Source organism: Syngnathus acus, chromosome 9, assembly GCF_901709675.1.
Source record: "Syngnathus acus chromosome 9, fSynAcu1.2, whole genome shotgun sequence".
Lineage (NCBI taxonomy): Eukaryota > Metazoa > Chordata > Actinopteri > Syngnathiformes > Syngnathidae > Syngnathus > Syngnathus acus.
The window spans coordinates 5,551,741-5,576,224 of NC_051094.1; the positions used below are offsets into that span (position 1 = coordinate 5,551,741).

Below are 24,484 nucleotides of genomic sequence, written 5' to 3' on the forward strand. Positions count from 1 at the left end.
GTTTCTTCCGGTACTCCGGTTTCCAATCACTTCCCAAAAAACATGCATGGTAGGCTGATTGAACACTTGGAGGTGTGAGTTTGAGTGCTTATGATTGTTGGTCTCTTGGCTAGCAACCGGTTCAATGTGTCCCCCGCCTACTGCCTTTGACTGCTGGGATAGGCTCCAGCACACCCATAACCCTCGTGAGGTGAAACGGTTCAGAAAGCCGATGGATGGATTTGGAAAGCGGTTCAGAAAAGTGATGGATGGATTTGACCTAAGTAACAATTTAGAACAGTCTTATTCGTTTACTAAAAATGAATATACTAGTATCAACAAATCTGTTCCAAGAGGAGACCGACATCTTATTTTGAAGGAGCTTTCGGCAATCGTGACGTCACGGCCGAGAGGGCCGTTCGTTTTTGCCTTCGGACAAACGCCAAAAGACCGCCGGGGCGGAGCGAACAAATGACGGCCCAACCCAGAAACAGCACGGAGGGGGGGTGTCTTGATGTCGACACAAACTTCGGTTCTTTCCGGGTAAGCCGATGGTGACGTCACCTCGGTGGAACGTCGTCGAAGTATGTTTGCTTGCCGGGGGTCGAACGACCTCCTTGATTTGGGTCGGGCTTGAACACACGACCCAAAAAGCACCGGGACGGAGCCGTCCTTCTTGGTCTCGAATGGCCCGGCCGAAAGAGAACACGACTGTGGGAGGCTGAGGCAAAGGGGGCGACGCGCGGGCTCATTTCACGGAGGACGAGGCGGAGGTCGGTTTTGAAAGACGGACTTGAAGATGATGATCATAACCATGACTAGAGAAAGAAGAAAGCTGCTGGAAATGTGCTGTTTACTGCTTGTAATGACCGGAAGTGGACATAGTGGAGGTGAGGACGGAGCGGAAGTGGACTGCTCCCTTCTTGGCAGCTTCACACGCACGCACGCACACAAGCAAGGTCACCTGCGAGTTGAGGCTTTCTTGAAACTACCCGGGTGCTCAACTTCTCAACGTTCATGTTGGATTGATTTGATCCACCGTTGCGGCCAACTTTAGGTGAACACGTTTGCACTTGTGGATGCTCCCATTCAGCAGCAAACCACTGAAACTACCCTTGACAATGAGTTTAGCCAAACATCGGGCATTGTTGACAGACGCTGTTCACGCTGCAGCTCTGCTTACTTTTCACCAAAACGCTTGTTTTGTGTTCAAATTTGTGTCAAAATTGCAGCATTTTTGTTCATTTTACTTGCATGGGCCTTGATCACAGACTGTCTCGAAGGGCTTCACATATAACACAAATATTGTCGACAACCCCTGATCAGAACCTCGAGGAGGGTGAGGATGGGAAGATTCCCCTTCCTGTATCCCAAGGGGGTAACATTGAAGACAAAATGTAACATAATTTAAAATCAAGTGGTGTCAAAGTCCATTTAATCAGATGAAGCGCCGTAAGAAGACGCCCTCGGTCGTCACGGCAGCGCCCGCGAGGAAGTGATCCATCTCAAATCTCGTCTCTGCCACATGTCTCTCCCCCACCTTTTGCACTTTGTCTCCAAATGGCCTCGTTGGCATCGGCCCACTGCGGTTCTCAGTAAAGGTCTGGCCGTCAGCTGACTGTAACATGCCCGCTCGTGCAGACAACTTGATCTTTAAGCAGCTTAGCTGAGCTCAACCTTATGTGTGTGTTGCGTAACCGTGTGCGGTGATTGTGCGTGTGCTGGCCAGGCTGCTGCGGAGATAAGACGCTCATTGTGTGTTTTGTTTGGGTCACCCAGACGCCCGGCAGACGCAGCATCTGTCCTCCTATCAGCTGACGGTGCCACGGGCAATAGGAGACAGGCCGAGGAGGGACGCTGACGGCTCGCCACCCGATCAGGTGCGCGGATTTCACTCCCCGTGCGTGCGCGCGGGTATGCGTGACCTCCGAACTCTCCATCGGGCCGGCTGACGCATCACCAACTTGTGCGTGATCATTCTTTCACGTGGGAAGTTGTGATGAAGTAGCAGACGTCAGCGAGAAAAAAGCGGAGACAAAATGGCCTCCGTGTACGCGGCAACGGCGCCGTCTCGTCATGCACGGGGTCGTTTTGCTGGCTCATGCGCGTCATCTTCTGTCGCAGGTGTCGTACGCCATTGACGTGTCGGGACGCAGCCGTGTCGTTCGTCTGGAGCGGAACCGGTGAGTTGGCGCGCCGGATTTAGATCATCCCATTGATTGTGCAAAGCACAAATGTAGAGTCGCTCTTTTGCTTTGGTCACGGAAGGATGTTTGTTCTTTGACGACAATTATTCCAAAGACAATTATTTTGGAAGAACAACTTTTGGAATCTTAGGAGAATAATTATGACTTGTGATAATAATTTTTGAAGGGGTGAAAGATTTTTACTGGGCCAACGGGCCGTTTTGGGTTTTCCTTTCCAACAATGTCAAAATATTTTTCCGGGCCCGACGAATGTCTGGCGCTTAAGCAAACAAACCATGTCAGATTTGCAGACAAGCATCCGTTTGTCTATGGATTTTTATTTATTTATTTTTTGCACGAAGACTCACCTCTTTTCCAACGCTCTCCTGCTTTTGTCGGCGGCTGGCGCTTTTTATCGACGCATTCCCAAAACGAATCGATAAGAAGCAACAAGCGAGATTGTCGGCTCCAGCGAGCTTGTCGTTTTGTTTGTTTCCATTCAAGGCAGCAAGCGAAGCCAGCCGGCCTTCGACTTGAGCGTCGTGTTATCGTGCGACCTCACTAATAAGCGGACGCTCTCCTTTTCAGGATGCTGCTGCCTGCCGACTTCAAAGTATTTACGTACGCGGACGACGGACAAGTCGTCACGACAGCGCCGGATGTTCGGGTACCGCGCGTGTTTATAATGTCCTCGAGCTCAAATGAAATGTTATGGCGCTTGTGGAAAGATTTCCCGAAGCTGGCTGCAGTGTGGCCATTTGCAAAATCCTCCATGTCTTTGTTCCATGCGTGTCTGCGTGTGTGTAGGATCACTGCCACTATCAGGGCTTTGTTGAAGGCATGGAGGGATCGTCCGTTGCCATGAGTGTTTGTAACGGCCTCAGGTAGCCCACGCACGCACGCACAACTGGTCGCACTTTGTGTGCTGGTTTCTCTTTGCATTTTGGAAGCACCGTGCAGCACCTCATCTTCCAGGTGATGTGTGTGTGTGCATCACGCGGCAGAGGCGTACTGCATCTAGATGACGACAGCTACGCCATTGAGCCTCTCGACTTGGCCCCCGAGCAGCACCTGCTGTACCGCCTGCGGGATGTGACATCACAGCCTCGCGGATGCGGGATGCCGCATCACCAGCAGGCTCACAGCCACAGCGAAGACGCACGTTCACAACCCCCGCTGGAGAGCCACCAGCACGCCAGGGTGACCGCATGCACGCAACTCAACCGATATTTGTCAGCTTCAATCACACAGGAGAATCCATGCTAAATTGTTTAGCCGGTTTATGGCGTTTCCCATTGCAGCGTAGCATTAAGCTAGTAGACTATCCCAAGTTATCTATTGAAAACTCCAATTTTTGTTTGCAACGCAAGACAAAAAAAAAATCACGTCAGATCTCTCGTGCGTCACATATGCTCTCACAAACACAAATATTCTCCCAGTTCTACACACACAACCAATGCACGTGTGTGGTTTCCAGGTGAAGCGAGATATTCTCCATCGCACACACTACGTGGAACTCCTGCTGGTGGTGGACAATGACAGGGTGACGCGCACGCCTGCACGCACCTAACATTTCATGCCTTCACTTGACTGACGTGCCGTGTGATTATCGCTGCCGTCAGTACAACGCCGTGAAGCGGAACGAGAGCGCGGTGCGGGAGGACATGGTTCATTTGGCCAACATCGTCGATGGCGTGAGTACACACCGGCACACCGCCAGCGCACCACCGCGCAGACTGAATTGTTTTTGGTTTGCGTGCGCAGATCTACATGCAGCTGAATGTACGCGTGGTCCTGGTGGGCCTGGAGATCTGGACCAGGCAGAACCTGATCAGCACAGAGGGAGGCGCCGGCGAGGTCCTGAGTCGCTTCACCCAGTGGAGGGAGAAGGAACTGCTGCCTCGCCGCCGACACGACTCGGCGCAGCTGGTCACGTGAGCGCAAACGCACGGGAATGCTGGGAACGACGCTGATGATAATGATGATGACGATGACGCAGGATGAAGAGTTTTGGGGACACGGCGGGAATGGCGTTTATCTCCACCGTCTGTTCGAGAAGTCACGCTGGCGGAATCAACACGGTACGGATGTAAAAATGCATACGTACGTGCGGGTGACGTGTACTAGCAACACACACCTAAAGCACATTTGTAGCTCGCTGACTGGTAACCCTGTGTGTGTGTACGTGTGCAGTTCCTGAACAACAACGTGTTTGCCTTGGCCTCCGTCGTGGCTCACGAGCTTGGCCACAACCTCGGCATGAACCACGACGACAGCCGGCCTTGCACGTGCCCCACGCAAGCGTGCATCATGAACTCCGGCGCCACGTAAGACGCACAGATCGACGTGGACCGGCTCAAGCGGCCTTGCCTGGCCTTACGTTGCATTACGTTGCGACCTCAGAGGTTCCCGGAACTTCAGCACCTGCAGCGCCGACGACTTTGAGAAGATGCTGCTACGCACGGGCGGCTCGTGTCTCCTCAACGTGCCGCGACCTGACGAGGCCTACAGCGCCCCCTACTGCGGGAACGGTCTACTTGACTTTGGGGAGGACTGCGACTGCGGATCGGCGCAGGTCTGAGCCTCGCCGTCCCTTAGGCTGCGTCTCGGGCGCAGCCGCTCGTTCCTCCGACAGAATCTCCCATTCATCTGTGCACGGGACAGGAGTGTGAGAGCGACCCCTGCTGCGAGTTTGAGACCTGCAGACTGAAGCCGGGAGCCGAGTGCGCTCACGGCGAGTGCTGCTCCAGCTGTCGGGTACGCTCGGCGCCGTCACTCAGCGCACGTTTGCACAAGCGCACCTCCAACTTATGCTCTGCGCGCGTGCGCAGTTCCGGCCTGGCGGGACCGTGTGCCGCGCCAGTGTGGACGAGTGCGACCTGCCTGAGTTCTGCAATGGCTCCTCCTCTCTCTGTCAGAATGACGCTTTCGTGCAGGTCAGTGTGCGTGCGCCCGTGCGGATGCGTCACTAATTGTCTCTGCTAATTGAGAAATCGTCACAAAGTTGTGCGTATTTGGCAGTTGATTCCCAGGCCTGCGCACGCGCCACCAACGGTGGCGTTATGCAAACTTGCGTCTGTGCTGATGTCACTGTCTTGCAGAACGGTCATCCCTGTCGCAATCAGGAGGCGTACTGCTACGATGGCCGCTGTCAGCATGCCCAAGACCAGTGCAGGAGCATCTTTGGAGCCAGTGGGTGACTGGCGCCGACCTGCGCACGCGTGACAAAAGCCGTAGGCTGACAGACGGACATGTGTGTTCCTCAGAGGCCAAGATGGCGCCAGAGGTCTGTTTCAAAGAGGTCAACAGCAAAGGCGATCGCTTTGGGAACTGTGGCTACCTAAACTACGGCTACAAAAAGTGCGAGAGCAGGTAAACGAGACCGCTGCGTCAGCAGAGGGCAGAGAGAGTTCCAAAGATGGGGATAGGATAGCTAAGTTAAGTTGACTTTATTTCTATAGCCCATACTCACTGAAACGTCTCAAAGGGCTTCACGGTTGACACTTAGACTCCACATCCCGTGGTCAGAACCCCCAGGAGGGCAAGGAAACACTCACATAGCCCTGAATGGGGAAAATGAGAAATCTTGAGAAGGGAGCGCGGGAGGAAGTCAAAGCAAGAAAAGAGAAAACTGTGAGGGAGCCATGGGGAAAACACAAAGGGGACACCAGGAAACAAAGGCGAGAGAAACGGGATTGAGCAGAAACCCCAGGTGAAAAGGGGAGGGAGAGAGCGGAAACAAGGATGAGAGCAAAGGGCAGAGGCGCTTTGAACCATCGCCGACGTGCCCCACCCACCGCCCACAGAAACGCCTTGTGCGGCAAGCTGCAGTGCGCCAACGTGCAGGGCGTCAAAGCCTTCGGCATGGAGCCCTCCATCATCAGCACGCCCATAGGGGGCGCCGTCTGCTCCGGGGTGGATTTCATGCTGGGCTCGGACGTGCCCGACCCCGCCATGGTCAATCAGGGCACCAAGTGCGGCCCGGACAAGGTGAGGGTCGCTCGCTTGGTCGCGTGCAGGGTGGCCGCTGACACGCCGCGCTCTAACTTTGCTGCTTTCAGGTGTGCCTCAACTTTGAGTGTCGGAGCGTCAACGTTCTCAACTACGATTGCGACGCTGACAACAAGTGTCACGGTCACGGGGTGAGAACCGACCGTACAGTCTGCCCGCAAAAGTACTTCTTGGCTTGTTTCTGCGCAACTGCACGATGCGGTCCCCCGGTGGTCTGGAAGGAGCTGCAATAAATTATCTCGATCCTAAAGCGCAAACTGTCATGTCATACATTCAAACCATTTCCAAATGACTGTGTGCTTATTAAAAAGTACACTCTTGGACAGTAGAGCTAGAGCACTCGAAAAACAACCACAGATGCATCCAAAGTGAATGGACAATTTGAGATGCAAGCGTGGTAACGGATGCAATTTTTTGTAGCTCAAGGCACCAGCGGATAAACAGAATGTTACTAAGACTGCCCCCCCTCCTCCGACTCTGATTGGTCCCTCTGTGTCTTTGTGTCCTTCTTGGGGTCAGGTGTGCAACAACAACCGGAACTGTCACTGTGAGTCCGGCTGGGCGCCGCCCTTCTGTGAGCTGGCAGGTTACGGGGGGAGCGACGATAGCGGGCCCACCTGGAATGGTTAGTAGCCCCCACAGCCACCTTTGCCCCCTCCTGATGTTTATTATTTCGAGGCTTCCATTGTCGCTTGAGGAAAGGTTCTTTTCCAATCTCACGATCTCTCTGCTTGTTGTCATCTTGTGTGTTTGTCCTCCGCAGACAAAGACAAGTCCCTGAGAGACGGCCTCCTCGTCTTCTTCTTCTTGATCGTGCCTCTGGCCGTGCTGGCCACCTTGGCCTTCCTGCGCCGGAAGTGGATACTGCGGCGCCTCGGCTTTACTCGCAGGGGGCGCTCTCAGGGTTACCGGTGAGTCAGCACCCACCTCTCCAACACGTCACAAAAAAAACGCCGGTGAAAAAAATGCAACGACCCCGACACCCTGACAATGCCCTTTGCCCCTTTTGCGGCCAGGCCCGAAGGACTGGCGTCATCCGATTCCGCCGGAGGACCGCCTCCAAGGGCTCAGCTGCCTCCTGTTACCCGCGGCAACACCAACAACATCCTCAGAGATGCGGTGAGCACACGTAAAGAGCGTGCGTGCGTGCCACATAAAGATGTGAGAGTCTGTTTTTATAAATTGGGTCCCCGGAACTGTTTGTGTTACCAAAAGTGTGTTACCTGCACCTTTTGTTAAAAATGTGTGTCTATGTTTTAAACATGTGGGTGTTGCGCATTTCAAACAACACGTGCATGTTATTTACTTATGTGCGTTTGTGCTCATGTCCTCCTCTTTTTGTCATCCAGCACGACAGCCAGCTTCTGCCGCCACACGAGGTAGAGCCGAAGCTCGTCAACATTGCCGCCGCGCTCATCGTGATGTTGTGTGCGCACAAATGTGTGTAACTGTGTGTGTTCAGGTGGTGCCGAAAAGCAAGAGCGCTACCTCGTACGCCGTGAGGCCGCCGCCACCGCCTCTGTGAGTGTCAACACAAACGCGCCCGTAGCGTGTGGCACATTAGCATTGCGGCTCGCCGCTCAAAAGTTGAAATCTCAGCTAGCTTCTGCCCTTTGTTTTCGAGTAGCATAGCAGCTAGCCTCCGTGCGTTGTTTTTTGTCGGAAAGCCCGAAACTTAGCTTTGCACTTAGCGTCACCGCTGGCCTCTGTTTTCTGTTTGTGCGTCAGGAAGCCCAAACCGTCTGGGACGGCTCAGCCTCTGATGCCTCAAAGACCCGCCCCTCCGCCACCAGTATAAACGGCGTCCTACGGTCTGAGCCTCGCCGAGTGACAGTCTGGAAGCAGGAATCCGGACCAAGAAACAACTTGTCAGAGTCATATGCGGCTGACGTAAGCGCCGGAACTACTCATATGCAGCCGTAGGCATGCTGGCTAACTAGCGCTCGCTTGCTGGCGGCTTCAGGCAACCGAGCCTGAGTGCAGCATTTCTCCGATTGGCTGCTTTGAAGACTGCAAAACCGAAACCACTATGCCAAGAAGCGAGGACTGACGACTTTTTGTTTATTTCTATTGTTTACGGCCGCAGTCTCAAGTCAAAGTCGAAGTCTGCTTTATTGTCAATGTCTTCGCATGCCAAGACACAAAGAAATCGAAATTACGTTCCCACTATCCCACGGTGACAAGACATAGTACACAATATACATACACGTAACCAACACAAAAAAATAAAAACAAGAAGGCACAAACAATTAATAAATAAGAGTGATGAACAAATAATAAATAAACAAATAACACAATAAATAAGAGGAGCAAAAATGGAGCAAGTGTGCATACAGCAGACAGTCAGAATATAGCGCAAAAGTACAGGACGCTACGCAGAAGGGGGGAGAGAGTTCAGGATCCTAACAGCCTGGAGAATGAAGCTGTTGGTGAGTCTGGTGGTGCGGGAGCGCAGGCTCCTGTACCTCTTCCCAGAGGGCAGAAGATCGAACAAAGAGTGAGCGGGGTGACTCACATCACTCACAATCGTGGTCGCCTTGCGGGTGAGATGGGAGGTGTAAATGTCCTTCAAGGAGGGGAGTGAAGCACCAATAAGTCTCTAACCCGAACACTGCTAGCGGCGAGCGCAGGAAGACGGAACAAAAAATGATTTCTTGATCATCAGTCGGAAAGAAGTTTTATTTGGGAAAACCACCTCTGTTAACTTTTCAAAAGCCCTCATCTTGTTCTCATAGTACAATACTAAGAAAAAGCCCACAAACGAGCAATTTGCTTTAATAAAATGAAGGCTGCAACGACGCATTTCTTCACTCATTGATGAATGTTGATCCGTTTTTAGATTAATCAGATTTCCCCCAAGAATATCCAAAAACAGAACATTGTTTCTAATGCACAAACAAAGTAGAGGATTTGGTAACTGGCTGGGCCTGTTCGGTGAATGAAATTCTGAGGACTTGGTTAGTTTTCTGTGAAACAATGACTCCATTTTCTTCTGGGTTCGGTTCGCCTTGGCAGCAACTTAACTCGGTGTGTTCAATCATTCTATCATAGAAATATTGGACAATTAAGCTTGTTCGACGCAAGTTGGGCCCCGCTGGTCTTCGGGAAGCACCGGTGCCCTCTAGTGGCACTCACATGCACTGCTATTGGAATGTCGAGTGTCCGATAGTGCCCTCTGGTTCGGTGCGGTTTCTTCCATGACGTCGCCGTGGAGCACTTCCACGAAACACACTCGTACACACGAGGACAACAACTTCCTTTCCATACTCATGACATCACATCGCCAAGTTGTCCCAACACTTTCAAATAGGTGTCCTGGTCTTTTATGGACATGTGCAGTGTGCGTTCAAGTTTTGTTTCAGCAGGGACCCTCCTCGACATTATCATCGTCAACTTTCTGCTGTGCCACTTTGCTGCCACTTATCAACCCGGATGCTGCGTTTTTATTTGATTGACTTTGAATATGCTTTTTAAAATCAAGGGACTGCCTGGGTGTGAATCAAATATTTGTTTGTGTGTACATCGGGGTGTGAAAGCATTGTGTTTTTATCCCCCACAGCTGATGATTTGAAAATAGTGTGTTCTGGGCAATTTCAGCTTATTAAAATATGTTTGCCATTTATCTGAGATGGAAATGTTCGACTTGATCGTGGTTGGATTTGTGATTTCAATCAGCAATCAAATAACATACTTTCTCAGTACAGTTCAAAGTTTTCCCCTCATGTTACCCACACACCGTCAATGCTGGAATCGAACTCGGTGACGACACCCGCACTGCGCTTCGTGACGTCATCAACATAAAGCATTACAATATATTTTATTCATTTGTATTGTATATGTGTGCTATGATACAGCATTACCCAGTCTTAATCGCCATTACATTACATTTGGATAACAAAAACAAAAGAAAAACGTAGTCGTACTGCGCTTGAGTGCGTCATGACGTCGTCATCACGCCACTTCCGCTTGGGCCTCACTTCCAGGCTTGCCGGGACCTCGGTCGAGCTGTCATTCACAATCCGGGAGCGTCGAAGGGCGTCCGGGTAGCCGGCAGACAAGCAAGGCTCTCCTCTTTGTTTCTCGGGGTGAGTAAGCCGGCTCACTGGCCACCGAGAGCACTTGACAAACCCGAGCCCGCTTGCAGGCTGCTTTTTACTAGGCAAATCTTTGTGGAATTTGAGTCCGACAAAGCCCGAGTGACTCGTTAGCCGAACATGTTAGCCAGTTAGCAAGCGCGCTTTCGACGGAGAAGCAACCTTGACACTGCACTAAAACGTGACTTTTAATGCTACCGGTTCTTGCAAATGAGCGTGTTTATGTGCGAACCTCGGGTCTTTTTGTGTACTGGGCGCAATCTTGCTGAACCGGCTCGCACAGTGTTGACCCCCGGCAACCAAAAAAAAAAAAAAAAAAAACGAAGTCAAAGGTAGTAGCTAGCAAGCAAATTATATAAGCGGTTAGCTACCATACTAGTCACGCGGCCGTCCAAGTGTTCGTAAGCGACATTGTGAACGTGTTATTCGTTTGCTTTGTGTCACCCTTGCTGCGTGTTGAACATTGTTTTCGCAAGAAGGCTTGCTCGAATTGACTATTTGGGGAAAGGACCCAATGTCGACGATGATCGACATGCGCCCCGCTCAGTTAAAAACGAGCCGAGTCTATTTTTAGGCGGGATTTCGACACGCCGGCCAATTGGGAGCGCAGAGATTGTTGGAGGGCGGGGCTAGAGGAGGAACAAGGTCAAAATCTTGTTCCGTCAGCTTCTCTTCGAACGTTGGTGTATTCCAAAGTTAGCTGCTGAATGGACGGAGTATTTCAAATCCAAACGACAAACCATTTTGACAACAAATTTTGTGTCATTTAGTTTGACTCATGACATGATATTTCACAATTTATTTGGGATGGGTGCACTGAGTGCCATTGGCTGGGAAAAAAAAGAACCATCATAACCATCTGCTTGCTTGCAACAGGCCAAAAGGGGCAGAACGTCCAAGACGCTCATGTGGCATTTTTGTCCTGGTCTCAATTGTAAATGAGAGTAAAACTGTGAAAATCAGTTGTGCTTTTTTTCCCCAGGATCTGATTGGAGGAAGGCCCCAGTGGAAAGTTGCCGTCCACCTTGAGGACGCCTGGTCTGTTTTTTGTTTTTTTACTGTCGGATCGAACGCCATCGTTGTCAACTTCACCGTCACTGCTGTTGCCGCCACGTGTGCGCCAGCTTCAGGAGGACTGCAGGAGCAATGCTTCGCTTAAGGACTTGCGCGGCGCGCTTGCGCCCGCTCGGCGCCTCTCAGGCGGCTCGGACCGCAGGCCCGCGGCGGCCCGCGGCAGGCGCTAAGACGTCTGGGCCCGTAAGGTGCTACGCGGCGCCCGTGGCTTCAGAGCCCTTCCTGAACGGGACCAGTTCCAACTATGTGGAGGAGATGTACTTTGCCTGGCTGGAGAACCCTAAGAGTGTTCACAAGGTGAGCAGCACCAACAAGTCACGGAAATAAGCCATCATAAAATCTTTGCGCGGCCAATGAGGTGAATTCACCTTTGAACATCCTCACCAGCGCAACGCTCGAGAGCTTAAGAAAAGGCTCACGCTCACTTGGCTGACGGCCGTCCAAGTGTTGGCGCTTGTTGTCCGCCGTGCCTCTTTCACTAGTGGTGTGCTTTTGCAGCTGGTTTTGTTTTTCTCTGTGGCCGGATTCATTTTGACAAAGTTTCATGAGGAATTTTTTTTTTGGTTGGGCTCCGCAACAACAGGATGAGGAATCTCGGGGCGTGTTTGCGAATGTTGACGACAAGCAAAGTGAAAGCCGATGCTATCCGCTGGCTTATGTGGCGCGGCGGCTCCACAGATGACTCATTTCATTCTTCCCCCAGTAGAAACGGGAAGTCTGAGTCGCACTGAAGGAGGCTCCACCCTTTGGAAATGTTGCTCAGTGCGACTCTGGTCCAGTCTCGTTCTTCATTCTTTTGACCACTAGGTGCTAAGCGCTAGCAGCTAACGGGCACGTGTCGTGTAGTGGGCACTATTTGCCTCCGAAGAATGACCACCGTGTTCTCCATCCTCCAACTCCGCCTCTTTTTCTTCTTTTTCGATATTGCAAAAACCTGCAATTTGGCTGTTGAATATCGCAAGATCTACCGATCTAATGAAAGATGGACATTTTTTCCATGCTGAAAAATAAGCAAGCTCAATGTATCCCTGGGTAATTAATTGGAATTAACCTGAAAAATGTTCAACTGTTGTATGGCGATGCACATTTAGGTTGACATCCCACGAGTGAAATTAAGATGAAAGCTTACGAGTCCATAAGAAAAGATAATGGCATGTCTTTGCAATGTGCATATTGCATGGCTCAATATCGCCATCTCGACTTTATTTTTTTTTTTTTGCTAGCTCCTCCTTTCTGGCACTCGAAGGACATTTCTTTTGAGCGCCTCTTGTCTCCTTGTTCCCGTCTAGTCGTGGGATGTGTTTTTCCGCAACGCTAACGCCGGCGCCCCGCCTGGGGCCGCCTACCAGTCCCCTCTGGGCCTGTCGGTCGCCCCTCAGCTCTCCTCCCTGGTGGGAGCCCGGCCCAACGTGGAGAAGCTGGTGGAGGACCACCTAGCCGTGCAGTCCCTCATCCGTGCCTATCAGGTACTCCACTTTGATTTGTTCTCATTCATCTGGCTTTTACTGCTTTTTTTCCATCCTATTTGTAGTTTAACCCGTGATTGAATCAAATACTTGTTGAACGATGAATGAATATGTGGAGAATCTTTGATTTAAAATGAATCCACTCGTGAATGAAAAACAATGAATACATGTCATTTTCATGATTATTAATAATATACTTTTGTAATTAACTATAGCTATTAAAGTAGTATTTCATCAAATACAAATATTTGTTTAAAACTTAACTCATTTTGATATTGTTCATATTCAATACGTTTTCAAATTGGCTATGACACTGTCGCAATGGCCGGGGACTGACCCCCGTGACCTCCCTCGGACGCGGGCGGTCTCTCCCGGGATGCGCCTCACGCACACGCGAAGAAGTTCTCGAGTCAGAATCCCCGTGATTGGCAAGCCTTCAAATGGGATCGTTTGGGGAGGGGGCGCATCCGTCTCACGCCGTGGCTGGAAAACAGTGTTTGCCACAAAACCAGGGTTCCTTTGTCGCTGTATTTGGCCTCTTTCGCGATCCATTCAGCGACTTTCTTAAATAAATAAAAATAGTGACGAGCCACAATTCCAGTCACCAGCAATTTAAAATCAAAATTGGTTTGGATTTTCCCTGATGAAGGCAGAAGTTATTCACCAAGCGGCCACCTCCCATTTACACTGAATTAGCACAGCGGTGATTGGCAGTGTGCTATGCTGGCTCCCTCTAGCGGTGTGTAAATGAATAATATTCCCCTCTTTTGCCTTTTTTTTTTTTTTTTTTTTTACTTACAGATTGTAGTATTATATATAATATGTATGTATGTATGTGTTTGTACGCACGCGTGTGTGTGTGTGTTGTACTATTTGGGCTTTATTATCGTTCAACCTGTGGTGGCATTTTTCCATCAGATCATTTCTTTTGCTTGCGAGAGTAAGAATTTATGTACTATAACTGCAAGTCTATCAAGTAGTAATGTGGGCTTGATTGCTGAAAAGGCTGATGATCTTTTTCCTTGTAATATTTCTATGAATGTAGGCTCTGCTTTGTTTTCTAATTATTATTTTAATGTTGCTCATTATAGTGGTACTTGCAATTATATTTTTGGGTCGTACTCGGTCGAAGAAGCACCTCTAAAGCAGATCTGTGAACCTGGCGCATGCAGTAGAAGGCCACCCAAGCACCCCGACGTTAGCTACTTAGTCTGACAATTTTACATTCGCTAGATGGTTCCCAAGTACAAGGCAACCAAATGCACAGCCAGCAAAGGCCAATTTGGCTTAGCTTCTACAAGTGGAGCTGGTTGAGTCTTCGTTTAAAAATGTCACAGCTCCAGCCGGTCAAGCTTCCAAATCCAAGTCCAATCAGCTGTGTCGAAAATAGACAAGGGCGAGGCGTTATGTACATTATGCCCGCTGTGATGTCACCACTGGGCAAAGTTGCAAATGGCTCGCTTTCGAGCATTTCAATGCCCTTTTCCGCAAAACGGTCAACCAAAATGAGTTGGAATGAAACCTTAGGTTCCAGTGTAACTGTTGTGTGTGCACTTGGACGTGTGTGTGTGTGTGTGTCTGTGTGTAGGTGATGGGTCATCACAATGCCCATTTGGACCCGCTGGGCATCAGCTGTGTGAATTTTGATGACGCTCCCGTCAATAGTGGCTTCCAGGATGTCGGTGAGCAAAAGACGAAAGCGCTTGGTGCTCGTTGTGTTAATGTGGCTTTTCCGTCCCACCCACCCTCCCACCTACCCACCCTCCTCTTCCTCTTGCTTCTCTTCCTCGTCTTGGTTGTTTTTGCTTGTTTTGCCGCCGTGTTCTCTCCTGCACAACTTCCTGTTTGCTTTCCCCTCTCCTCCTTGTGCTCATCAACGCGTTTCCTTACTTGGCTTCACTGTCCTCCGTCCTGGTCCTCCTCCTCCTCTTCCTCCTGTCCCGGGTGGGCTCTGTCCTCGTTCCCCTGTAGATTCGCGGTCACCAGGTGGCCCAGTTGGACCCGCTCGGCATCATGGACGCTGATCTGGACTCGTGCGTGCCCACTGACATTATCACGTCCTCCGACAAGCTGGGTGAGGAACCGGAACGGACTGCCGCTGCTCTGCCTCGCTTGGCGGCCCCAACACCTCTTCAATGCTCAACCCCTTCCCCCTCCCAATTTCACCCTTTTTTCCCCCCCCTGCTCAGTCGCTTCCAAAACCTACTTGATCTTCAGGAGTACCTTTCATCTCCATACCGTGGTTGTAAACTTAGAAAGAAGCAAGGTCCGGAATGTTTGGAGCCAGCAGGTGTCTTGTGAGAGTCTCAAAGTCCACAGTGTGCTTTTTTAGAGGAGCCAAAAGTCTTGCTGCTGCTTGCCACCAAAGGTTTTAGCAATGTCACCGTTGGGCCTCCATTCCAGCTGTGCGGCAGCGAGGAGAACCGCTGTCTTGCTGCTGAACATGTTGGCTGTGGTTGATGGCAAACAAGATGATTGGTGAAGTGGCTTCTAAGTCAAGGCTTGTTCCCAAAAGTTTGGGGCCCCTCATAATGCGTAGCATTGTGGAACAACAATCCAAAGGTTGGGTCGCCAGCAAGCGAGCGAGTGGGAACCGGTCACATCACATGAAGGCGGTTCACCAGACATCTTCCATGGGAATGACCAAAAGCTCCGCAGGGTCTGGCTATTTGCCGCCGGCTGTTGTCTCCTCAAGGACGTGGGTTTAAGAACCGCCTTTTGAAGTCCGTTTTCGTCATGCCGCAGTGTGTTGCCTCGCGTGACGAACCACTAATTAGCTTTAGCCTCGCTTAGCTGTCCTGCTGAGGGTGAACGGGAGTTAGTGTGGAAGCAGGTTGTAGGTGACTAACCTTTGCGGATCTTTCCTCCCTGTGCTCTGCCCCGCCCAGACGCAGTCAAGGATCGGCTGAAACTCCTCACGGTCGGAGGTACGAAAAGCAGCGCTGGTGTAGCGTAGCGTTGCTAGCTTGTGTGCGCACCACGCACAGTTGTTTGCCGTTTTCTCCATAGCAGCTGAAAGTCATTCTTGCAGTACACACACACACACACACACCCCAACCACTTCATTAGGTACTGCACACGTCGAATCGGGTCCAACGGTGTTCAAGTGGTTCCCATCTTGCTGTGTTGTGTGTTCTGCCGTGCGTGTAATTGGCCTGGTTAGCTTCTAGCCGCTACTGCTGAGTGTGTGTTGCGTGTTGAACTGAGACTGAAGGTGAGACGGCGGTCAGGCGCGAGCAGTAGGTGTTTGGAACATGTCCGATCCCAGCGGGAGTCGATGGCGATCCGCAGTTTCCATGAGGTGAGCCCAACGGAGGCTGCGCCGCTCATGTGGAACCTCTGTGGTTTTTGGGAGGAAGGCTCTGAACCGTTCCGGCTTCCCAGTTGGTTGACAGGCCCCAGCTTGTCCGGGCCGTCAAGAGGGAAAGCATCCAAAGCCTTCCCTCCATCCAGTTGCCCGACGGCCACGCACAACTAAATAATTTTTTCCCCAATGACATTATATTCTCACCCATATGTCTTCCGCGGCACACGGATCGCTCTTCACCATCACCTGGATAAATATCAGTCGCCCGACTGCCGTCAACTCGATACCGCCTAACTGCTGGCTAGTACTAAACTCCACCCAACGACGATTGGCGAGCCAACACCTGGCCTCCAAAAACCATCACTTAGCTCACCGCCACCTAGCGGCGGCGTCAACAGCGCGACGACCTCCTCATCCTCGTCATATTTGACGTTGTGACCCTTTCCACTGGCGCTTTGGCTCCCTCCCGCTCTGCGAGTGATCGGGCGGGTGCATCAGAAAAGCACATAGCTTAAGCATGCCGCCGACTGGGCCGTCTTTTGATTACCCTGGAGTTCTGATGTCGTTTTCACTTACTTGGCATGAAATGGCGCCTTAAGAATATATCGCTGAGCTGCTTCCCGTGGCCTCAACTCATCCAAAGTGGTGCTTCTGCGGCTTAACCTCCTGCTCCCCTCACTTCCTGGACAGCTGTCACTCAAGCGCCACCTTAGCTGCGGCTGATGCGCCGCCGGACAGCCTGCCTGTTAAGCGATGGGCGCTTCACTCAGCTCAGCCCAAGTGCCAGGTGAACTTGTGTCCTCTCTCTGGAATGGGATGGAACAGCCGCTACCTTGGGTGCTCACCTAACTGCCGCCTGACACTTAATTCTCACCGAAGCTACCCAAGTGTCACCTGTCTTTCAGCCCCCCCCCCCCCCCCCCCCCCTCCTCCGTCCATGCTGGTCTTTTCTGTCCTGTTGCGTGGCTTTGGAGACCTCAGCCGTCGGTACAAGCGCGTCGTGTCCGACCGCGGTGGTGTGGCATTTGCATGCAGGATGTCGCGTCCTCCCTCCCCGGGATGTGATGATGATGTCATCTTCAGCGACCGCTCAAAGTCGCGCGCCGCTGATGATTGAAGGAAGCGAGGGCGCCGGACGACAAATTAAGGTCGATGAACTCGGAGCGGCGACCGTTCCGCCCGCGCTGTCCGAGCTGTCTTCGCCTTCAGCCATCAGTGGCGCTTCTGTTGACCTCTTTGGCACACTCTTCACCTGCCACTCTGTCTCCTGCTGCGTAGGCTTCTACGGCCTGGACGAGTCAGATCTGGAGAAGGTCTTCAGGCTTCCCACCACCACCTTCATCGGAGGATCCGAGAGCGCTCTGCCCTTGAAGGACATCATCCGACGACTGGAGGTACGTATGCAAAGTGTTCACGCTAGCGCAGTGTCACAGTGATTGCGATGTCACAATCAAATGACGAGGTCATGGTGGGGCTCAAAAATCTTCCGACCAGACATAGGATCGACTTTGTTAGCTTTGTCAATCAAACTCACTCTGGCAGAATTGTGATGTTGCTATGTCGCTCGCTTGTAGCCATGTTTTCAGAGATGGATCGCAAACAAATGATTGACTGGCTTCATTTCTGCGATTGGGACGTCGCAGCCGTTTTTACGCGTCATTTGCCGATGGGTGTTTGAGTGGAAGCCTGGTGGCAGCTCTTTCGAAAGCCCCTTTTGACGCGCAGCGCGTCAACCTTCCCAGATGGCGTACTGTCAGCACATTGGTGTGGAGTTCATGTTCATCAACGACCTGGAGCAGTGTCAGTGGATCCGGCAAAAGTTTGAGACGCCGGGCGTCATGCAGTTCAGCCTGGAGGAGAAAAGAACTCTGCTGGCCCGTATGGTGCGGTCCACCAGGTAGCGCCCAAAGGGTAAAAAAAAAACGCCGCGAGCAACAACGCGCGTCGACTGGTCGTGCGTGTGCGGCGCAGGTTCGAGGAGTTCCTGCAGAAGAAGTGGTCGGCCGAGAAGCGCTTCGGCCTGGAGGGATGCGAGTCTCTCATCCCGGCTCTCAAGACCATCATTGACATGTCGTCTGGGAGCGGGGTGGAGTACGTCATCATGGGCATGCCTCATAGGTAACCAACGCACTGAAGAGAGAGAGAGAGAGAGAGAGAGAGAATGAATGCCTTTGGTGCAATGTTGGATTTTGGGATCATTCGTCTCAATCGATCTGGCGCGCACTGAAATGATATTTTTGTCGTCTTCCGTCGGCCAGGGGCCGTCTTAACGTTTTGGCCAACGTGATCCGTAAAGAACTGGAGCAGATCTTCTGTCAGTTTGACTCTAAGCTGGAAGCGGCAGACGAGGTAGCGAGGTCTTGGCTTCTGTCCGGCGCCCGCTGCAGATGCGCCCACCTCCTGAGGGTTTCTGTCCTCAGGGTTCCGGGGACGTCAAGTACCACCTGGGCATGTACCACCGCAGGATCAACCGCGTGACCGACCGCAACATCACCTTGTCCCTGGTGGCCAACCCCTCGCACCTGGAGGCGGCCGACCCGGTGGTGCAGGGGAAGACCAAGGCCGAGCAGTTTTATTGCGGGGATGACGACGGCAACCGGGTGAGTTGCGCCAGACAGGCCGGACCGCCACCCGGATCCTGACGCTGGGCGCCCTGCGTTCAGGTGATGTCCATCCTCATCCACGGAGACGCCGCCTTCGCCGGTCAGGGCATCGTGTACGAGACCTTCCATCTGTCTGACCTGCCGTCCTACACCACGCACGGCACCGTGCATGTGGTGGTCAACAACCAGGTAAGGCCCACCACCAGACGAACTGGCACTTGGTGTGGAGAAACAAAATGAAGCCTAAATAAATATATACATGTTGTATCTTAACCCTTGACCCCTTCTGGATTGCTATGACTTTTGGAGGAGAGAATTTGTCAGGGTAAAATTCCAATTCATTGATGATAATCTTTTTTTCTCCCCGACAAGTTCCAGGCCAATACTTTGTCCTCAAATGTATAACGTTCCAGTAGAGCGAAAACTCAGCAAACGTTGGCCGTTTTGGCAGGGGGCAGGAATGTTGGAACAATATTGCTTATGGATAAAATCTAAAATATAGTGATGGGAAAATTAAGCTTCAGGTTTGCTCCATGAACCAGGTGCTGTATTGTTTGGACTCCTCTCGATGCTGAAAAGCACAATGGCGTGCCAATTTTGAAACCGCATACCAACAGCGCCCTCTAGAGGATTTAAAATGAAAAAATATAACAACTGGTTCTTGACTCAAATTTGAAGCTTCATTTTTCCCCGTCACTCGGAGAGAAAAAAAAAAAAAGAAAGTTTTAAGAGCCGATATCGAGCCGCAGAGTCAGGAAGAGGACATTTTCATTTTCACAAAGTGACTTGCAAATCAACCCTTGCCTAGATCGGCTTCACCACGGATCCGCGCATGGCTCGCTCGTCACCGTACCCGACGGACGTGGCGCGCGTGGTCAACGCTCCCATCTTTCACGTCAACGCCGACGACCCGGAGGCGGTCATCTACGTGTGCAAGGTGGCGGCAGAGTGGCGGGCCACCTTCCACAAGGACGTGGTGGTGGACCTAGTGTGCTACCGGCGCATGGGCCACAACGAGATGGACGAGCCCATGTTCACGCAGCCGCTCATGTACAAGCAAATCAAGAAGCAGAAACCCGTCCTGCTCAAGTACGCTGAGAAGCTCATCGCTGACGGAAGCGTGACCCGACAGGAGTACGAGGTACTGCCCGCCGCCTGTGGCCTCAGCAAAAGAATGCGGGCAGGGATGTAATTTGCTGGCTTTGGATAGACGTGGACAGGCTATAGCGTGGCTAGCTCGGGCTTCAAAAAGTGTGCCTCCTTCTGATATGGCATTGACGGCGCAGACAATAGCGAGCGGACCTCCCGCGTGATGGGATGGAAGGAGCCATTTGCAGTTTGGCTGCCGCTCCTGTTGTCCTATTCTCACAGCCGAAGCCTGTCAAGTCATTGCTGACCTGTGCGCAGGAGGAGATCGCCAAGTACGACAAGATCTGCGAGGAGGCCCACGCTCGCTCCAAGGATGAGAAGATCCTACACATCAAGCACTGGCTGGACTCACCGTGGCCCGGTACGCGGCAGGGAGCGCTCTGATGTCGTCTGAGGCCATGTCAATAGCCGCTTGTGCGTTTGCTTGCAGGTTTCTTCACGCTCGATGGCCAGCCCAAGTCCATGAGCTGCCCCTCCACCGGATTGACCGAGGAGAACCTCAACCACATCGGACAAGTGGCCTCTTCTGTACCCGTGGAGGACTTCACCATCCATGGAGGTCGCGTCTCAACCGCACGGCCGCACTTTCCCCTCAGCTTTGGTTGACAGCTCACAAGAGCGTTAACTCAACGGAGTATCCGTCCATGGCTAACGTCTCCCTAAACTCTCCCTCTGTAACCGTCTGCCCATCTCATCTAACCGGCGTGACGTGTGTGACGTGCGCTGTGCAGGTCTGAGCCGCATCCTGAAGGGTCGCGCGGCAATGGTTGGTCAGCGAACGGTGGACTGGGCCCTGGGGGAGTACATGGCCTTCGGCTCTCTGCTGAAGGAAGGCATCCACGTGCGCCTTTCGGGCCAGGACGTGGAGCGGGGCACCTTCAGGTGGGTCGCCGCTCGTGTCCACATCCAGGCGCTTGAGCTGCTGTCCGCACGCTGCTACCGCACGCTCCCAAGTTGGACTTTGCCTTCGCACCCCTGGTGCTTTTGACCAACGCTGCGCATCTTATGAATTTCTCCCGAGTCGTGTCCACTCTTGAGCCTGTGTGTACCTGCGTTTTTGCAGCCACCGTCATCACGTCCTCCATGATCAGAACGTGGACAAAAGAATCTGCATCCCCATGAACCACCTGGCCCCAGACCAGGCGCCCTACACCGTCTGCAACAGCTCCCTGTCAGAGTACGGTGTCCTGGGTGAGTCCCCGTTTGCCCGCCACGGCCCCGCCCCACCCCCGAGTGACTCAAGCTTGCTGGTATTCAGGCTTCGAGCTGGGATTCGCCATGGCCAGCCCCAACGCACTGATTCTGTGGGAGGCGCAGTTTGGCGACTTCCACAACACGGCGCAGTGCATCATCGACCAGTTCATTTGCCCCGGCCAGGCCAAGTGGGTCCGGCAGAACGGCATCGTGCTGCTGCTGCCGCACGGCATGGAGGGCATGGTGAGTGCGGCGCCGGCGCCTTGTGTGTGTTTGCGCGCGCGTGAGAGAGAGTGAGAGAGAATGATGGCTGAGCGGCGTGAACCTGGTGATGTTCTCTTTGTCTCTCTCGTGACGTCCGACTTCAGGGTCCCGAACATTCTTCGGCTCGCCCGGAGAGGTTCCTCCAGATGTGCAACGACGACCCCGACATCATGCCTGTAAGAGATCGTGATGGCGCCTCGGCTCGCCTGCGTGTCCTCTTGTTGTCCAACGGTGCGCTCCGCTCCCCAGGCGCTGAGCGACGACTTTGCTGTGCGTCAGTTGTATGACTGCAATTGGATTGTGGTCAACTGCTCCAATCCGGGCAATTATTTCCACGTCATCCGCCGGCAGATCCTGCTGCCCTTCAGGAAGCCGGTAAGACGCAAGCGCGTGTGTGACTCAGTGAGGTTGGCCGCCAACTTGACATCTCTTCTTTCCGTCCTTAGCTGATTGTGTTCACTCCCAAGTCGTTGCTGCGCCACCCAGAAGCCAGGTCCAGTTTTGACGAGATGCTGCCAGGTTTGCTCTTGCACGCACACACACACACACACATGCACGCTTGTATAACCTTCGTCATTTGCACCGGAAGGAAGCGAGTTCAAGAGGTTGATCCCCGAGGAGGGCATGGCAGCCCAGCGTCCCGAGGAGGTCAAGAGGTTAATCTTCTGCACGGGCAAAGTTTACTACGAGCTCATCAAGGAGAGGAAGAACCGCGACATGGAAGCCACGGTCGCCATAGCGCGCGTCGAGCAGGTAATTGGGAGAGCAATCGTCCGGCTGGACCGGATGGCTTTTGGGAGGCAGCTTCTCGCCGCACCTTTTTCAGGCTACAAGCCGGAACCCCTGGACAAAGTCCCGTGACGCTTTAGTGGCGTTTAGCAGTTGAATCATCTCGTGTTGGTGTTGAAAGTGGACTCGCCGTTGATGACCTTGCCTGTGCCGTACGTCCAGTTGTCTCCGTTCCCGTTCGACCAAGTGGAGGCGGAGTCGAAGCGCTTTGCCAACGCCGACCTGGTGTGGTGCCAGGAGGAGCACAAGAACCAAGGCTACTACGACTATGTCAAACCTCGCATCAGGACCACCATCCAGAGGGCCAAGCCCGTCTGGTCAGTGCAGCCCGCCCAACCCCCTTATTTTGTTTGTTTGCCTAACCCCTCCTCTCCCCTCTGTCTGTTAGGTACGCCGGTCGCGGCCCCGCTGCTGCGCCAGCTACGGGTAACAAGAACACTCACCTTCTGGAGCTACGCCGTTTGTTGGACAGCGCCTTTGGTCTGGACGCCTTTCAGGACCAGCAGTAGACTGTGTTCCCACAGCGGATGGAATGGACCCTAACACCTGACCCCTGCATTACCACACACACACACACACCCAAAGAGCAAAACTCCAAACTGTTGATTTTCTTTTATTTTCTCTGACTTTGCCAATCAGAAGTCACTTTCAGCGTATGGACGGGTTTTCCCAGCAGTGACCCCCCCCACCCCCTCTAGGCTTTTCTGAACAAGTTGTTAGGCTTTTTTGTGGTCGCCCCGAAACAAAAATACGTTTGGTTTGATCAAAAATGGCAAAGAAACCAACCGGCGACTTTTGCTTTCTTTTCCACATTGTTAGCTGCGCAGCTGTTTGGCCTTCAGCTTGGCAATGCTGGAGATTGTTTTTGCGGCGAGCGGCGGTGCCAAAGGAGAGTTGAGCTTTGACGTGAACGACAAGAAAAGATCATGTATTTATTTTCCTAGAGGGGAGCCGCCAAGTTCTCTTCATCGCTTCTCTTCATTTAATAAAGATTTCTTTATGTACTCCACAAGGCGTCTTTACACTTTTGTGTAAAACGACGTTGGTCCCAGCTGCACAGCATATCGAGAAAACCAAAGTCGAGCAGCCGGTCCCTGTCGGGGCCTTGTAGGGCTAGGCCTAGCATCCAAGTCTTTCATAAGCCTCGATATTGATAATTATGAGGGCTTTTTTTTTCTTATCAATTCAAGAAACAAAAATAGCATTTTGAAAAGCTACTTTCCAAAGACTACACCAAAGGTTCCAATCTGCGCACGTGCTTGTAATAGCAATTTATAAATACGCCATAGAACATATTTTCTGTCGATGTTGATCACCAGTCCATGGCGATTCAAATTGCTTCTTGATTTGCATCAGGCGATTGCCAGGATGTTGCTCTTTGGTTCACAGCCACCCCGGGAGCGCGTCCTTCTTTTTGCACTTTTGCTCCGGTCCGTTTGCCGCCATGATGGTTGCAAATCAAAGAAAATGACTAGTCAAATTCAAATGTATTTCTCTAACCCTTAATTACAAACACGTCTCAAAGGACTTAACATGGCCACAGTTGACAATTATTCTCGACATCCCCTGATGCACGAGGGCAAGGAAAAACTCACAAGACTCGCGTTTGCCTTTCTAAACCAGCAAATTGTACACTGCCGCCTAAAGATCTAATCCCGGTGAACCGATCACAGTCAAGTCTGGCGCTTGCTCACGGTCTAACACATTTCTGCTCCCGCTCATCAAGCAAGTATATTCCAGGTTCTTCGGAAGATATGTCCCAACAGGTGATTTGAAAAAGTGATGTTGGTCTCAATGTGTGTTCATGACGAAACGTAGCCAGATTGTTGCTGTCGCATCATGACAGCGGCAGCCCCGAAGATGGCAGCTGTGGGCAGCAGCGCAAGGCTGGAGGAGATGGGAAGAGATGACTGGAAAGGATGAAAATAGGCAGCGGTCGCTTCAGCAGACACTTTCTTTGAAGATCCTCATAATTTTTTTTTAAAAAAAGTCACTCGGCAGCAGCAGTGGGCCAAAAACAAGACGTCGCATCCATGAGTGCTGAAGCTGCACTGGCCCAGGTCAAGGCCAAAGACATGGACGATTCACTTCATGTTGGATGCGGTCAAGTATCTGGTGAGAGTCAACCAACCAGTGACCCCAAAAAAAATCTGAGGAGACCCTCTATGGCTTTAGAACCACCACATGTGCCTTGTATTGGAAGGTCCAGAGGTTTTTGGAAGGCAATCATGCGCATGTCCACATTGCATCCTCTCCTTTCCCTTTTTGTTTTTGCAGGCCCGACCGGGCTTTTCCTAGAGCTAATCCCTAACCTTGCTGTGATCACTTGGCAGCAACTTTATTCAATTGACCATATTTACATGACCTC

At 52.0% G+C, this 24,484-nt stretch overlaps 2 protein-coding genes across 6 annotated transcripts; both read left to right on the top strand.

Annotated features, from left to right (window-relative positions):
* Nucleotides 1-474: 474 nt before the first annotated feature.
* On the top strand, nucleotides 475-9,798 carry LOC119126744 (disintegrin and metalloproteinase domain-containing protein 9-like). Of its 2 annotated transcripts, none has more exons than XM_037258128.1 (25): nucleotides 475-869; nucleotides 1,759-1,859; nucleotides 2,104-2,162; nucleotides 2,754-2,832; nucleotides 2,973-3,049; nucleotides 3,170-3,365; nucleotides 3,643-3,708; nucleotides 3,788-3,859; nucleotides 3,930-4,099; nucleotides 4,165-4,246; nucleotides 4,359-4,492; nucleotides 4,569-4,740; nucleotides 4,830-4,922; nucleotides 4,997-5,101; nucleotides 5,267-5,357; nucleotides 5,432-5,537; nucleotides 5,972-6,155; nucleotides 6,227-6,307; nucleotides 6,696-6,801; nucleotides 6,940-7,087; nucleotides 7,193-7,337; nucleotides 7,526-7,555; nucleotides 7,639-7,697; nucleotides 7,905-8,261; nucleotides 8,772-9,798. In XM_037258128.1, exons 1-24 carry the CDS (start codon nucleotides 779-781, stop codon nucleotides 7,972-7,974), a joined length of 2,517 nt encoding a protein of 838 aa, XP_037114023.1. In that variant the 5' UTR covers nucleotides 475-778; the 3' UTR covers nucleotides 7,975-8,261; nucleotides 8,772-9,798. The 2 variants fall into 2 exon arrangements, with proteins under 2 accessions (XP_037114023.1, XP_037114024.1); XM_037258129.1 differs by having other exon boundaries at nucleotides 7,193-7,295.
* A 348-nt stretch (nucleotides 9,799-10,146) lies between these two features.
* On the top strand, nucleotides 10,147-23,125 carry LOC119126739 (2-oxoglutarate dehydrogenase, mitochondrial). 4 transcript variants are annotated; one of them, XM_037258117.1, is made up of 24 exons: nucleotides 10,147-10,261; nucleotides 11,253-11,641; nucleotides 12,634-12,810; nucleotides 14,399-14,467; nucleotides 14,782-14,884; nucleotides 15,699-15,737; nucleotides 17,396-17,511; nucleotides 17,860-18,014; nucleotides 18,089-18,235; nucleotides 18,376-18,466; nucleotides 18,538-18,717; nucleotides 18,781-18,909; nucleotides 19,529-19,861; nucleotides 20,128-20,230; nucleotides 20,300-20,428; nucleotides 20,601-20,751; nucleotides 20,933-21,060; nucleotides 21,128-21,306; nucleotides 21,432-21,503; nucleotides 21,577-21,702; nucleotides 21,774-21,846; nucleotides 21,917-22,080; nucleotides 22,279-22,433; nucleotides 22,505-23,125. In XM_037258117.1, the coding sequence occupies exons 2-24, from the start codon at nucleotides 11,417-11,419 to the stop codon at nucleotides 22,623-22,625; spliced, it is 3,165 nt and encodes a 1,054-aa protein (XP_037114012.1). In that variant the 5' UTR covers nucleotides 10,147-10,261; nucleotides 11,253-11,416; the 3' UTR covers nucleotides 22,626-23,125. The 4 variants fall into 4 exon arrangements, with proteins under 4 accessions (XP_037114012.1, XP_037114008.1, XP_037114010.1 ...); XM_037258113.1 differs by lacking the exon at nucleotides 14,399-14,467; XM_037258115.1 differs by lacking the exons at nucleotides 14,782-14,884; nucleotides 15,699-15,737 and having other exon boundaries at nucleotides 14,399-14,492.
* Nucleotides 23,126-24,484: the final 1,359 nt, after the last annotated feature.